Source organism: Pagrus pagrus, assembly GCF_965226575.1.
Source record: "Pagrus pagrus genome assembly, chromosome: 15".
NCBI classification, from domain to species: domain Eukaryota; kingdom Metazoa; phylum Chordata; class Actinopteri; order Spariformes; family Sparidae; genus Pagrus; species Pagrus pagrus.
The window spans coordinates 27,402,036-27,416,573 of record NC_140199.1 but is presented as its reverse complement, the minus strand read 5'-3'; the positions used below and the strand labels follow the sequence as shown (position 1 = coordinate 27,416,573).

Below are 14,538 nucleotides of genomic sequence, written 5' to 3'. Positions count from 1 at the left end.
ATGAAGCCAACTCCCTTCAAAATATGGAATCTTAGAGTCACTGTGAATACTGATGCAAACATTTTCTATTTAAAATCAGGGAGCAACATATAGGGACTCTTAATACAAAAGTGACTTAAAAGATAAATTCATCCAAAAATCAAGTCATTATCTACTCACCCCTATGCCAATGGAAAGCCAGGTGAAGTTTCGTAGTCCACAAAACATTTCTGGTGCGTCATAGCTTAATAGCATTGCAGCATTCTCCTTAACAACTGAAGTAGATGGGAACTTTAAAATGTCAAAAACCAAGGCATTATTTACACCCTCGAAACAAGGCCAAGCTTGTGCAGCCACACCTTTAGCTTAGCAGCTACAGTGAAGATTTCGTCTTAAAAAGGGTGTAAATAATGTCTTCTCAAATCAGTTTGGCATCTCAAGGCTTCCAGAGACTTGGATTACACTGGATGAGCTGTATGGAGCCATTTCATGTTTTTTTGTTTTTTTTGCTTCAGTTGTTTAGCAGAATGCTGTGAAGCTCCAGAAATGTATTGTGGACCACAAAACATCATAGGCAAGGAGTAGATAAAGGCTGAATTTTCATTTTTGGGTGAATGGTTCCTTTAATTTCGACACAACAGTTCTATGATTAAAGAATTTTCCCTAAAATATTTTAAGTCTCGGTCAGGCTGGGCGATATGGCCTTTAAATCATATTGTGATATTTTTAGGCAATACTGCAATACTTTATATATATCTCTATATTCTTAAAACTCCTCTGAAGCAAAAAAAATCAAATATCATATTTTTTACCAAATACCTTGATATCAATATTGTGACAACATTACAGAGATGACTATTGGTACTTTGAAAAAAATATGAAGACAACGAGAGTTGTGATAAATAACTGTTAGTTATGTGGATATATTGACTTCCTTCTGAAGTCTAACCATTTAATTCATTTTGATTCGTTAACAGTTATGTGCCTTCCAACCTTCCAGGTCATCGTAGCCCAGGACTATGTCTTCCATTTGACCATCCTTCCCTCTGCTTTGCACAGACCTGATGATGGCACCCAGGGTGAGAACCTCAACCCGCACCTGGGAGGACTGCAGCACCCAGAGGTCCACACTGCCCTGGCCGAGCCCCTCCCCCCACTGCTGATGGCTTATCTGAGTCATCCTGCAACCACAACAAGCACAACAGGACATCACCTTCACTCAGTGGTCCTTCAGCGCGAGTTTCATGTATCAGCCAACAGGATTATCAACGGTGTTCTGACCCAGATTCAGATTGTTAAGCTACAGTGTAAGTGTGTGACTGTATGTGGTGGCTAGAGACGTCTGTGTGCCTTTTTCTGCGAGTGTCTGTGGAAGCGTATTACAGCGTATTTACCGGCACATACACTAAATATCATGAATCATCCAAACAGCAACAGTAATAATGCAAAGATATGTTTTAACGTGCCGTGCTTCTCACTGTCACACACACACACACACACAGCCAAAGTGTTCACTCGCACCGGTATGTTCACTGGTGTTTACTATGTGAAGTGTTGACAGCCAACATAATCTTGCATTCAAAGAATTTCACAAATCGTCAACCACTTGTAAGTTCACTCCTGTGGTACATGATCGTTTCTCACCTGAAAATAGTTTAACAACTCAAAACGCATCCGGTCTTCTTCTTCTTCTTGGGCTTGTATCGTGGCTCGCAAACCAACTTAAAGGCTGCACCTGCACCTATCGCCACCTACTGTGCTGGAGTGTGTAGATTCACGCTATCAAACATAAACAGACTAATAGTAGTAGCAGCAGCAGTCTTTTTAATCACCATAAAGACATTATATTGTTATTATAATAAAACAGTATAAAGTATAAACAAAGTCAACAGTCTATGAATGAAGAAGGCCTCACCATGGTGTAGTGGAGGCGTTCTTCACATATATTTTATATAATTTACTTGTATCAGATATTCTGTCTATGAAATTTGTAAACTGTGATTTTGTTGTTCTGTTCTGTACATGTGACATCTACTGCACGTCTGTCCGTCCTGGGAGGGGGGTCACTCCTCTGTGGCTCCTCCTGAGGTTTCTTCCATCTCTTTTCCCTGTTAAAGTTTTTTTGGATCGAGTCTAAGCATAAAGGATGCCATTCACTGAGGCAATGTGATTGGGATTTTTTGCTATATAAATGAAATTGATTTAATTTGATCTGATTTGAATGCCTAGTGACTGAGCAGGCTTAGGCAGAAGCAAAATGCTTATACATCCTGCAGTCCCCTAAATATGAAAGAAAACAAACAATCCAACCAACTCAAAACAAACAAAAGTCATTCATACTTGTAACCCTAGAAAATAGCTCTATAAACAGTCTTTTGAAAATTAAAAGGTAATACACATACATATTTTTTAAAGTTTATATTGACATAGCTCCATTATTTTACCCCAACAATAGAAATACGTCTTTTTTTAACCCCCCTTTTTTTTTTTTTTTAGCATTTTGTATGTTAATCTTACAAACACCTGTCAGATCATATTTGTTCTCCCGTTTTGAGAAAAACCTCACATAGTCTGGGAGTGACCTTGATTTTGCTCTAAACATATTTTGCATTATTACATAATAAAACAAGTAATTACATTTCTTACCATGGGAATTTAGAAACACTGGATTTGTGTGAGCATAATAATCAGTCTCGTTAAGAATTCATATGGCTTGTTTTTGTAGGAATTTGTTGCAGTTTTAAAGGTCAACCCCCACAATGCCACTGTAAGATATGTGAGGAAGAATAAGAAAGCAATATTATTTGAAAGGCCTTGATTGATGATTTATTATATCCCTAGATCCCTAAGATGCCTTTTGACTTTAAAATGTTTGATACTATCAGTATGTTGTTTACATGTTAATTTATGATGAATAATTTATGACCAAGAGTAAGCAATACCTCTCATCCCATACTTCTCCAATTTGTCAATAATTGGCTGTGATCTATAATATGAAAAGCCTTCTGTAGGTCAGTATAAATACATGAGCATGTTTTTGCTTCACCTTATGAATTTAAATTAGTAGCCCAATGTGTAGACCCACTTACAATGGAATGTAATAAAGTACATGCTTACTTAAGTCCAACATTGACGTATTTGTACTTTACTTATTGAGTATTTCCATTTTCTGCTACTTTTTACTCCAACTCCACTTCATTTTGGCAGTAGATATTTAACTTTTTACGCCAAACCATTTATTTGATAACCTTAGTTACTACATACTTAAGAGATTACATGTGACATTAGTGATAAATTAATTTATTTTATTAGCAATTGGGCAAATAAAAATCTGATAATCCTAAAAATTCTGAATATCGCTCGATATTCGTTAATCAGCCAGCCTGTTGGCCCATAGTATACAGTATATACATGTTAATATATTGATCATTTACTTTTACTTGTACATTTAATATCAGATAGACTTTTATTCAAGTACTATTTGTATGAGTTACTTTCACTTTTGTCAAAGTAATATTTACTTTTGGAGACTTTTTGTGATACCGAGGTCTACTGCATACAGTTAAAGAAGTATTCTCCAGTGTAGAGGTACCAAAAACACCGTCCAGCACGGGCATTGGTTAATAAAAACTTCATGCTTTACTGTGCAAGCATCTCATTAATGAGTGAAAATGTTGCCCTCAAAACAGACAGCCACTGAGCCAATTATGATCTGATGAGAAAAACACATTATTAATCACCTTTACCCTATATATGTCAGTATATTGAAGAGTATTAAAGTGAAAATAATACATTAATTAGACACCAATTGGGGGAAGACATTGCATAACTTTATTCTGCTCTCTCTAGAACAAAGCTCAAAAAATGTCAGATATTCCCTTCCTGGAAAATAAACAGGTTTGTTCACAAATGTCAAGTGATATCTAGTCATGTATATACAGAATAAATACGCATACAGAATATGTGACAGATATTACAGATAATAGGCTACGCTAAATATAGAGCTCATGTCCATTACCAGATTATTTATGTTGTAGAACACACATGCTCACACTTTCCCTATGATTACCCAACTATAAATTCACACTGAATTGCTTAGAGCACTACCACACACTTGTATTAGAGTTTTAGTATCTGTATATACAAATGGCTGTAGTTCAGCTTGTTGTGCATGTAGCCTCTTTACATTGTGCTTCTACAGTATTCTTCTGTCAGATGGAAAACTTGCTGTTATGTTTGCTGTACAACATAAAACAGGAAGCTTCCTTTACAGAAGACAGTTAGCTAGTGCTGTTAGGCTAGAGCCACATGTGCAAGCAACTTGCTAAATGGTCAGTTGGGTAGACCAAACAAAATAATTACCAGGTAAAAGTTTGAAAATATTCTTTATGCTTTTCATCATTCACCTACATCATACTGATCATCTCTGATGTCGTTATCATGGAGATTTTCATTTAAATGTCACTGCAGGCCTTCACCCACACACTCTACCACTGTTAAGCCTCCATTACCCCCATTATTGTGTGTGGTGTGTGTTTTTTCTGCACTTCAGATTTGATGATTTTAATTCAGAGCTGCAGGGGCCTTTGTGAGCACAGCCAGTGGCTGAAGGCAAAGTATACTTCTAAAGCACCGCAGCAGGGCTAGAAACCAAACACTACAAATAAGTAGAGACTAAAGCAAAGTATAAGCAAATTCTTTCATGCCAATGAAGTTAGCTCACACAGACTCCACTATCCTCAATAATCCTGCATGTGCAGCAAAAGAGCCATGGGTTTCAAGTAAAATGTGAACACGACTTGAGGCTAGACAGAACAAGATTCCCTTTCATGTGATTATAGGAGATACCAGAAGCTATATTGGTTTCTTTTAAACACAACAACATTCCCTAAAGCTGAAAGCTATAGTAGACAATTCTAGAGAAAGATAGTTGATAAATGAGTCTCATTCCCAGGTCGTCAAAAACCGAGGCTTTGGGTAGGACAGTTTTTTGTTTCACCTGTAACCAAGTCATTATACAACTTTGGACTACTTGTATCAGCCATAGTCCATCATTCAATGTTATTAAATGCTACACTGTCAATACACAGTATTTTTACCCCTTATACTACCAATTCTGCATAGGCTATATACAACCATCTTCAGTTGTCCCCTGATCTGAATGCTTGCAAATCATAAACATTTAAATCTTTCTAATCTCTACCATCCATCACATATGACATGATAGCAACAATGTGTTAAGTCTGAGGCTGCGTTAGACCGTGTTTAAAACTGTACTTCTTACCACAGTGACATGATGCAAATATTCATAAAGACATCCCCCATTTATGTACAATACAACTCTTACTGGACAAGCTCAGGAGCCTTAGAGAGAAACAGCATCCAAAACACCATAAATGCTTGAGCACTAGGTCATGCCATCCAGATTATTACTTGTTAATGCAGTTGCATGAATATCTTCATTTGAATGATTGCGGTGATTTACAGACCGTCTGGTTCAAAATGCTATGATGTTGGTTGATGAGCTGGTTATATTGTACAGATTCTGATGATGGAAGAAGTCCATTTTTCAGTCTGTCAAAATACCTTGGTCTCAAAGTAAATTTACACCATTGATTTACAAAGCCCAAAGCATTGTACATTTACTTAATATCAACAATCTTAGCCAGCCACATTTTAGGATAAATCAATATTGCTACACAATCCCAAACTTTTATGTGTCACCTGTTTTGTGAAAATTTTACTATGCACTACAAATAAACTTATTCGGATCCTTGGATTGATACTTATTCTACAACTTGGGCTTCTCACTTTTTGTCATATTTTTCGCCTCTTTTCAATTTAGAAAACATTAAGGATAAGGGTCATTCCATATCAAATCAGGGTTTTTTTTTAATTTTAGATTTGCATGTGCATGATAGTTAACACATAAAAAAAATTCTGTGAAATATTTGCATTATTGCATTATTACAGCACGAGGATGTGCTTTATAAAAAAAAAACCCAAACCACCAACTTAGCTCTCTTTCCATTTACTAGGGCTAGTATTGAAAAAATATGATTTTTGCTTGTGCCTTTCAATCATTTGGATCTGTTAAACAGTGTCTTGTCTGTGCCCTTACCAAATTTCATGGTTACTAGGAGTTATAAATAAATAAATACCCAGGGATAAAAAAAAATTTAATAAATGACAATAATTCTCAAAATTGATTGGAAATATTTTACAGTTCTTTCATTTTTGTGTCAAAAAGAATGTACAAAAAGTTTATGAGATTTGACACGGAATGAGCCATGACCATTATTTGCTCTTACTTTTTTCAAACCTTGACTGGTGGAGCCCAAATAAGTTGACCTCAGTCCATCTGTGCTACCACCATCCCTTTAGTCAAGAGCAAGACACCACAACAACTACTGTCCAGATGACAGTCAAATTTGGTATGATTATTTACAGTCGCCACAGAATGACGTCAGGACCATATTTTGGTAACATTATTGTCATACTGTTCCTTTGATTAACTGGTTAACCTTGTGCTCCATGACAAGGCAATTTGAAAACCTAAGACTGTTTTCTATGAATATTCATGGTCCCAAGACGATAATTCTCTGTTTTTGCAGAGCCCCTCACCTTTCCTCTACTGCCACCACCAGCTCAAAATGTACTCAATGTTTGTGAACAAGGAATGTAAAACTTCTAATGGACAGATTTCAATGAAATTTACTGAGTGTGTTCATGTTCCCTAGACTTAAACCCTTCCCATTCTATATACACTCTGACCTTCCCTCCCTCACTCCAAAATGTCATCTTTGTACATTAGATTATAGGGCCATCACATATATGGTAGATAACAAAAGAAAATGTTGAGTACATTCATGCTCCTGATTAAATGAACCATTTTGGTTTTAATGACCTCATGGCCTTTCCCTGTGAGCTAACACTCAAACTAAATGTACACTTTCATTCCTACTTTCGGTAAGCCTTAAAGAACTGAAACTCATTTTGTTGTTTAATGCTTATGTGAACATTGCAGCCACTGGGGGCTGTTATTGGGGAAATAGAGCCTTAGTCTTGTTGCAACAAAACCAGTGACATATGTTAAAGCCAGTTTAATATTTAGTAATAGTAGATAATCTGGATAAATCAATACAGTAGATTAGTTTGTTGCTGCATGCTGGTTTAGCTGGTGTCGCCAAGGATGGTCAATATGGAGCTGGCCTGCGAGGCAAGTTTACTGCTGCTATGATCCGTCAGTTTACTGAGGCTTTCCTTAATATTCACAGAGTTCAACTCCTCCTTCATCACACCTGGAGCAGACAAGGATAGAAAGAAGAGGAGAGAAGTGTGAGATGATTGCAGCTAGTGGGGGTAAAAATGTGCAGTTAAGATATATTCAGGCCTGCAATCTTGGATATGATTCATCCATATCATATATCATATATATATCATATATCATATATTTCATGACAGTTTTCCTCAAAATGAACAGCAACAGCTTGAAATCTACGGTGGAACAGTATTGCTGTGAGCAGCCGTGTTTCCATACAGCATTTTTATGTGCATTTTGAAGAATATTGCATTAGAATTTTTTATGGAAACAAAAACTTCCTCTAATTCACAAAAAAGTTTGACCGCTCGCTTGAGGTGGTTTTTGTCTCTTGCGAATCAGAGTTAATGTGCAAAATGTTTGATGGAAACAGATTTGCCGAATAAACTCTGACGTAGTGAACATTCAACTCAGCTGTTTCCGCTGCCTGCGAAAACATGTCTGTGACATAGCCATGTAGCCTACACCGGGTCATCCTCTGACGAAATTACGCTTTACGTAGCCTAGTTCATTTGCTCAAAACAGTTTAAGGAAACGCGCCAGATTCACATTTTGACTTTTTGATTTTTTGCAAACTTTCAAAAGTTCGCTTAAAAATTTGCTTGACATTTTAAGGAAACACAGCTAATGTGTGTTGTAAAATCAAACACATACTGGAGTTAGCCAGGCTGCAGATGAGTCCTAAAGCACTGAACTTGACTTCGACCGCCCCTGCAGGATCCTCCAGCATCCTTTTCAGCATTGGCAGCAGCTCAGCATCTCTAAACGGATCCTTCATAGACTCTGTAGTGTCCACACACACCCACAAACACACAGGTGAACACACACACAAATGCATTTCTAAATTTACATTATTACATTATTTCATTCAAAACGCAAAACTGATTTGTCAAATTTCTGTCATCATAAAATAAACCAAACCAGTTAGAGGTGGTTGGTCCTGTGTATTTCTTAGTGTGGAGCATTGATTACATTTGGCTGCACCTGGTCTTCCCATGCAGTCTTTCTCTGGTCTCTCAATACTATACAGATACTTTGCCTCTGTCATTTTGTGTCAAGTGGTTCTTTGCTTTTGCCTCACACATTAGATTAGTGGAACATTAAGCCCATAGAGCCTTATACATGTTTAAAAGGCCTTTACACTTTTTTTTTTCTATGATTATACACGTAAATTATTTATTTATTTATTTCACAGAGAAAGTGAAAGTGATGCAGCAAAAAGCACATTTTTTTTCGTATCAAGATACATTTTTCTGACCTTTCGCAGCACGAATGAAGGCATCAACCAATCATGTTTAACCAAACAGATGTCATGTCTCAACTCATGATATTTGTGGACTGGAACTGTTGATTGTTTATGTTTGTCATCAGCCTGTATTGTATGACAAAGGACACAAAATTATAAAGACAACGTGCCAAAGTTGATTTAGGATGAGTAGATTGCTCTCCGCACAGACAGCTGTAAATGTGGGATTTAGGGAACGGAAGCTGTTATATTAATCTGCACACAAACGTGGGAGTTGCATCTTAACGGACAACACTGGAGCTGAGATGAACCCGGTGAATGTGACCTGTCATATCATACCTTTCAGCGAGCCGGTCATTGCTGCATGCTCCCATGTCACTTATTTGCATATTGGAGCATAGAAACTGAAACAAGTCCAGTTGCCTATGATACAGCACCTAGATATACCATGACCTGGATGACTGAGAACCTTCATCAACATAATGGAGCATGCTTTTAAAAAATTGCGTCACTGCTGGTGTTAATAGTTATGATGCAGCATATTTGCAGGCGATTATTTCACATAGTCATGTAATTTATTTGTCATGTCCTTGGTGTGTAAAGGCCTTGAAAGTGTTTATTTTCAGTCCTGAGCTAATAATAAACCCTGTTTAGTCAGAGGTGCAGCTGTTTAACCACTGTGGTGCTGATTACTGCTCACACCAAGCAGTTTCTTTCTTTCGCTCCATGTATACATTAGCTGAATTAAAACAGTTTAGAATTCGCCTGATTTTGTTTTTTGGCTTCAATGCATATAAATATCAATTGGTTTTTATGAACTACTTCAACTGTTCAAAGCTAAAAGCATTTGTGTTTCTTTTGTATCCATATACTATATAGGTATATATGTGATGTACTGTGCACAACATGTTAAGTTACACAAAACATCAATTAAACTCAACAGGGAATAAACAGCAGGATGGTATGGGAATTCAATAGCATTTAAATAAAGTCAAAATCATCTCAACAAATCCCATGACTGACACAACAAGCTCTGCATTTGTGTGTATTTGTTGCAGAGAGAAAGAGTAAGCCAAGGCCAAATGTAGAAAGGAACAGTGTTCCAGTTTAGTTACAAGTGAACAATTTTGAGTTGCCTTTACCTTTTATACATACAATTATTATGGTTGATGTAGTTGGAATTTGTTTTTGTAAAAAAAAAAAAAAACTTTCAGCATATTGTATTAAACACAAAGTAGGGTTGAGTGAGTACTAATATCAAGTAACCTACAGATACTGTACTTTTATGAGTACAAGTATTATCCAACTATTCAATTATTCAAGTAAAAAGTGTCAATACTGTGATGGAGGTAAAGCCTCATTTGGTAGCTGACTGAAATGTATGCATTCAAGTTTATAAAAAGCTGTTCTGTAAATAGTTACACTCTTACTGAGGCTCCTCTCTGAAGCTGTTCTATTAATAGTTTTTTAATAAATAATAAATATAGCAACTTCTTATCTCAATTTCAGGCTAAAAATAACAACTTCCAGTCAGCCACACCCACTTCTGGTGTACAAACACAGATAATGGTGTACCTGCTCATTCCATATATGAACTGTATTGCAAGAGAGGGCCAAAAATATTGCAAGAGCCTGTGAGTATGTTAACAGTTGAAGCTCTGTTTCTCTGAAAAAAGGAGTCTGTGGAAAAACTTTGGGGTCCATATTTATCAAACTTGGTCCTACTCCTTAGGGATTTAGAAAAACTGTAGAGCTCTTCCTGTGGTATTCCAGGCAGGTCTACTATGAAAGGATAGACAGGTGCACTCTTCTCTACCTGGCTGACAGTTCACCTTTATTTCCAGTCAAACTTTGTAGTGTGAGTGATTCTGACATAATTTATAAATTCGTGCCAAGAACTCAATTTAGGAATTTACATAATCTCATAAATTACTTTACCAATGTCAATGGCAGATGCTATCGCCAGGGCAACCAGGGCCTCGTTCTGCATGATGACATGCTCACTTGTTGTCATGGAGATTAGCTGCCGAACCCCAGCTGCTTTAGCTACAGCACTAACAACTTCCTGCCAGAGAGAGGAAATCAGCCCATTACAGATGCTGCAGTGTGTGCATATGCATATACAAGTTAAACTTCAACAAACTGGGTATGGCTCCCAAGAAGAAAGAAATTGTAAGTTTTAGCTCAAATCTATACTAACATTCAGATCAGAATAAAATGACTCACAGGGCTGCGGCTGTGTCTGATGAAGGCAGCCAATAGGCGACTGGCTTCTCCTCTGACTCCTGCATGGTCTTTGGCTTCACACCACTCCATGACTCGAGCCAGCAGCACAGCATCTCTCCCCAGCACCAAGGCTGCCTCCTCTGACAAACACAGCAAAGTGGAGAAAACAAAAAATACATTTAAAACACCTGTCTTACCTCTAGGGTTGAAAATATTGAGATGAAATATTAGAATTAAATGGATTTTTCCCCCCGGGACAGGACAAAACAACACCTTACTAGACAGATGTGTCTGATCCCCTTCCCATTCAAGCAGATTTCCATGTGGCCTGGCCTGTATCAGACCAATCACAACCGCTTGTCTTATATGGGTGGGGTTGGATATGATGAATGACAGAGGACTGTTTGGCCACTCTAATTGGTTGTAGGTCCAATGCCGTCCAGTCTGCAGGTCTGTCTAGCAGTGTACCAGGCTCAAAAAATTCAACTCAAACTGTCAAACCAAGCAGTGCTGATCATTTATAAATCAAGATTCTGTTTCTATTTCTCAACTCAAATCTTTTCAGAAACACATTTTAGTGTACTGTATGATGTAATGCCATCGTTTGTGACCAGGCTGCAATTTTTTCCTGCTAGAAAAGGAACCAGGAACTGCCCCAACTTGCATGCATAACTTGGCAGAAGACACGTTTGGTGCCTCTGGATGTATCCTATCCAATCCATAGACATATAGGTCTGTGCCCGCTGATAACGCCCCTTGAAAATTGAAGGGGTGGAAGGGGGAAGGGAGAACATATAAAAGGATGGATAAAAGGACGAAGAAAGAGTAAAAGTTATAATTTAACTTCTTTAACTTCAACCCACAATGAATAGGCCCCAAAGGACTATTCAAAGAGGGACACATGGCATCTTTCCTACCTAGGGCGCACTCTGTAGACGGTCTGGGTCAAACCACCCACAAGTTCCCTTCAGCAAGGGAGAAATAAGAAATTCTTAAAAGATAAGATGAAGTAAAAAAGGAACGGTGGGGGGATTAAAGAAGCCCCCTCTTTGGGTCGACCTTTGTGCCTGACCCGTCTCATGCTGTGCTGATGCTGGCGGAGAGGGGCCCTGATAACCTGATGCGCAGGATAGGTTACTAGCTGTACTTGTTGTTGTGTGATTGTGCTGTGAAAACATTACTTTTAAATGATGAATGCAATTAGTGTCAGGCATGAATATTTACAGTCTTTGAACACTATGCTCACCTTGTCCATCCACCATCATGCGTAGTGTACCCAGAAGTTTGAACTGAACTGGTGGCATGTCAGAGCGCAGCAGAGTCTTTATCTGCTCTGTCACTCCGTCCTCCAGCATCCGCACTTTGTTGGTGGCTGGAAGACACTGAAGTCAAACTGAAGCACTTCACAATGTAATGTAAGCAGTGTCTGTGTTTGTATGTGCTGCTTTGTATGGTTTATAAGGACAAAACTCATTCAGGTTCATTTTAGCATCCTTGTCATTTTAAATACAATTTGAATGATAACATGTATTTTTATATTGCTGCCGGTAATTTTCAAGCATTACAGTTTTTGTCATTTTTCCTTATTTACCCATGTAAAGTATTTTTCTGACATTTGCCCATTAACACCCATCTGAATTGTTTCAGTAGGTTTTGGAAGATGACTCAGTGACTGTTATGTGTCTCTTGGTGTGAAAGTATGTACATGTATATGATCTTTAAAAAGTGTTAAACTTTCAACTCATAACTTGTATGTACTGTATTTGGTCAGTGGAACCATATGTTTTGCTTTAATCAGTACCAGGAATGGCCAGGTTTCTGAGCGCACTCAGTCCAGCATGTTGAACAGACACGTCTCCTTCATCGACATGCTGCTCCAACAAGGTCAGGATGTGAGGAACCACACCAAGGTCCAGCATCTTCACACAGTTACTGTCTGACAGAAACACAGCAGGCCAACAAAGACACCTTAAAACCAGATTACTGTATTACATTACATATCCCACTTCAAAGTGCAGCCATGAAAAATGTTTAATTTGATTAGCACAACCAGTTCATGAACAGAAAGCCTGAAACCCTCACAGCAGTTATTCACATTGCCGCGTTAATGCAGCCTTAGCACCAAGAAAGCTGTATTGACATTAATGGGAATATCCTGGACATTGCTTTTGGAATATAAAATGAAAAAAAAAAGTTCTACAAGAAGTTAGGGAAAAAATAATTTTGTCTTTGTGATGATTTTGAGATGAACAAACACTGAGAAGATATTTAGTAAGGGATAATGCCTGTGGAGTAAAACTGCCTGTTGAGGACGGTTGTGGCCTCTACATTATCCAATAATTCCTGAAAATAGTCACCCTGAAGGGCATTATCGTGCTTATACCATGGTCACTGGGCAAAGAAAAAAACAGAAGCACATCAAATCATATTTTCATGCATTCTGTGATCCACACAAAGTTTTTAACAAGCAATGTCTCAGTTTCCCTGGCAAAACTCTTTGAATAGAGCTGAACTAATAATTATCATCCCATAAGGTTCTTATGCAATGGAAACATTGTTCACTACTCCAGTGAATAGGGCAAACTTAGATATGACTTAATAACAGGGGATAAACTCAGCTCATAGACCTCTTTGGCTCAGTTATAATCCAGAAAGCTAACGTTATGCTAGCAAGATTTAAAGTCAATAACTTTAAGCACGGTTTACAAACATAAAATAAAATTTGACGGTATCTTTAACAACACTAGCTTGCTAGCCAGTCATGTCATTGTCCCCAAATCAAGATTTTCACAAACAAGGGGCAGCAACAAACAAGCACAACATTGAAATATACAGTGGTCAAATATACAGGCTATAGCTTATAAATACATGGCAAACTTGTTAGTAGGTGCTTATTACACATCCAGTAGATACAGAGCAACACCAGCAATTGTTCAGTGTTTGTGTCCATCATGAATGTAAATCCAATTCACTCTTTTTTTAGCCCTGTTTTTGGTCTCTACACACTACTGGGGGGCTGCACAATCACCAGCCACTATCCAACTGTGCCTGTACACCATTTGTCTTTATCAAAGCTTCAATAACATCTGCCTGCTGTAAATTATGATTTATAAGCAGAGGGACAGAACCAAAACAGTTTAGAGTTTGTGATAATTATTATCTATGTGTTCTTCACTACAATTTACACTTTTTAAATTAACCCAAACTGACCCATTCATATGATAAAAATAAAGTTTGTAGCTGCATTAAAGATAAGTACTGAATATTTTTGGGCATATTTGTCTTGCAGGGAATATTCTTTCTAAAACCAATGTCTGATATCACAGAGAGCTTGTATCTGTATCCTTTTCAAACAAAAATCTCACCGTTCCTTGCAAAGTTGGCAATGGCGAGGGCTCCAGACAGCTGCAGCTGGGTGTTGGAGCTCTGCAGCCAGGAGAGAACATCCTGATACACCAGACCTGATCCCTCACCAAAACACTTCTGCATGGACTCATCTGAAACACACACACACACACACACACACACACACACACACACACACACACACACACACACACACATACTGCTTTCAGACATATAACACATACAGAGACATACAATAATGGTCTGTTCTCTGCCTGTGTTGCACTACCACCCACAAAGGTCACATTATCTAGATCAGGGCTGTCCAAAGTTGGCCAGCCACAAGGTTCAGTTTAGTTCACCAGATATTTGCTTGCATCAACTAAAAAAATATATACAGTATATATCTAAAAAAAAAACG

At 37.8% G+C, this 14,538-nt stretch overlaps 2 protein-coding genes across 3 annotated transcripts in view; both read right to left on the bottom strand.

Annotated features, from left to right (window-relative positions):
• The window catches only part of galm (galactose mutarotase), a 28,427-nt gene extending 26,758 nt beyond the window's left edge, over positions 1-1,669 (bottom strand). Inside the window, exons 1-2 of the mRNA XM_084375695.1 lie at positions 1,624-1,669; positions 973-1,160 (exon numbers count right to left, since the gene is read on the bottom strand). Of these exons, the coding sequence (XP_084231821.1) occupies positions 973-1,159 (187 nt within the window). The 5' untranslated portion in view covers position 1,160; positions 1,624-1,669. The remainder of the gene's footprint in view (positions 1-972; positions 1,161-1,623) is intronic.
• Positions 1,670-3,787: 2,118 nt separating this feature from the next.
• LOC311270700 (rap1 GTPase-GDP dissociation stimulator 1) overlaps positions 3,788-14,538 on the bottom strand; it is a 29,705-nt gene continuing 18,954 nt past the window's right edge. Inside the window, exons 8-14 of one of the 2 annotated variants that reach the window (XM_084375786.1) lie at positions 14,138-14,269; positions 12,574-12,708; positions 12,019-12,144; positions 10,773-10,912; positions 10,485-10,611; positions 7,955-8,083; positions 3,788-7,280 (exon numbers count right to left, since the gene is read on the bottom strand). In XM_084375786.1, coding sequence (XP_084231912.1) covers positions 7,153-7,280; positions 7,955-8,083; positions 10,485-10,611; positions 10,773-10,912; positions 12,019-12,144; positions 12,574-12,708; positions 14,138-14,269 — 917 coding nt within the window. In that variant the 3' untranslated portion in view covers positions 3,788-7,152. Of the gene's footprint in view, positions 7,281-7,954; positions 8,084-8,561; positions 8,673-10,484; positions 10,612-10,772; positions 10,913-12,018; positions 12,145-12,573; positions 12,709-14,137; positions 14,270-14,538 lie in introns of those variants that run through there. The other variant, XM_084375787.1, reaches the window with a different exon arrangement.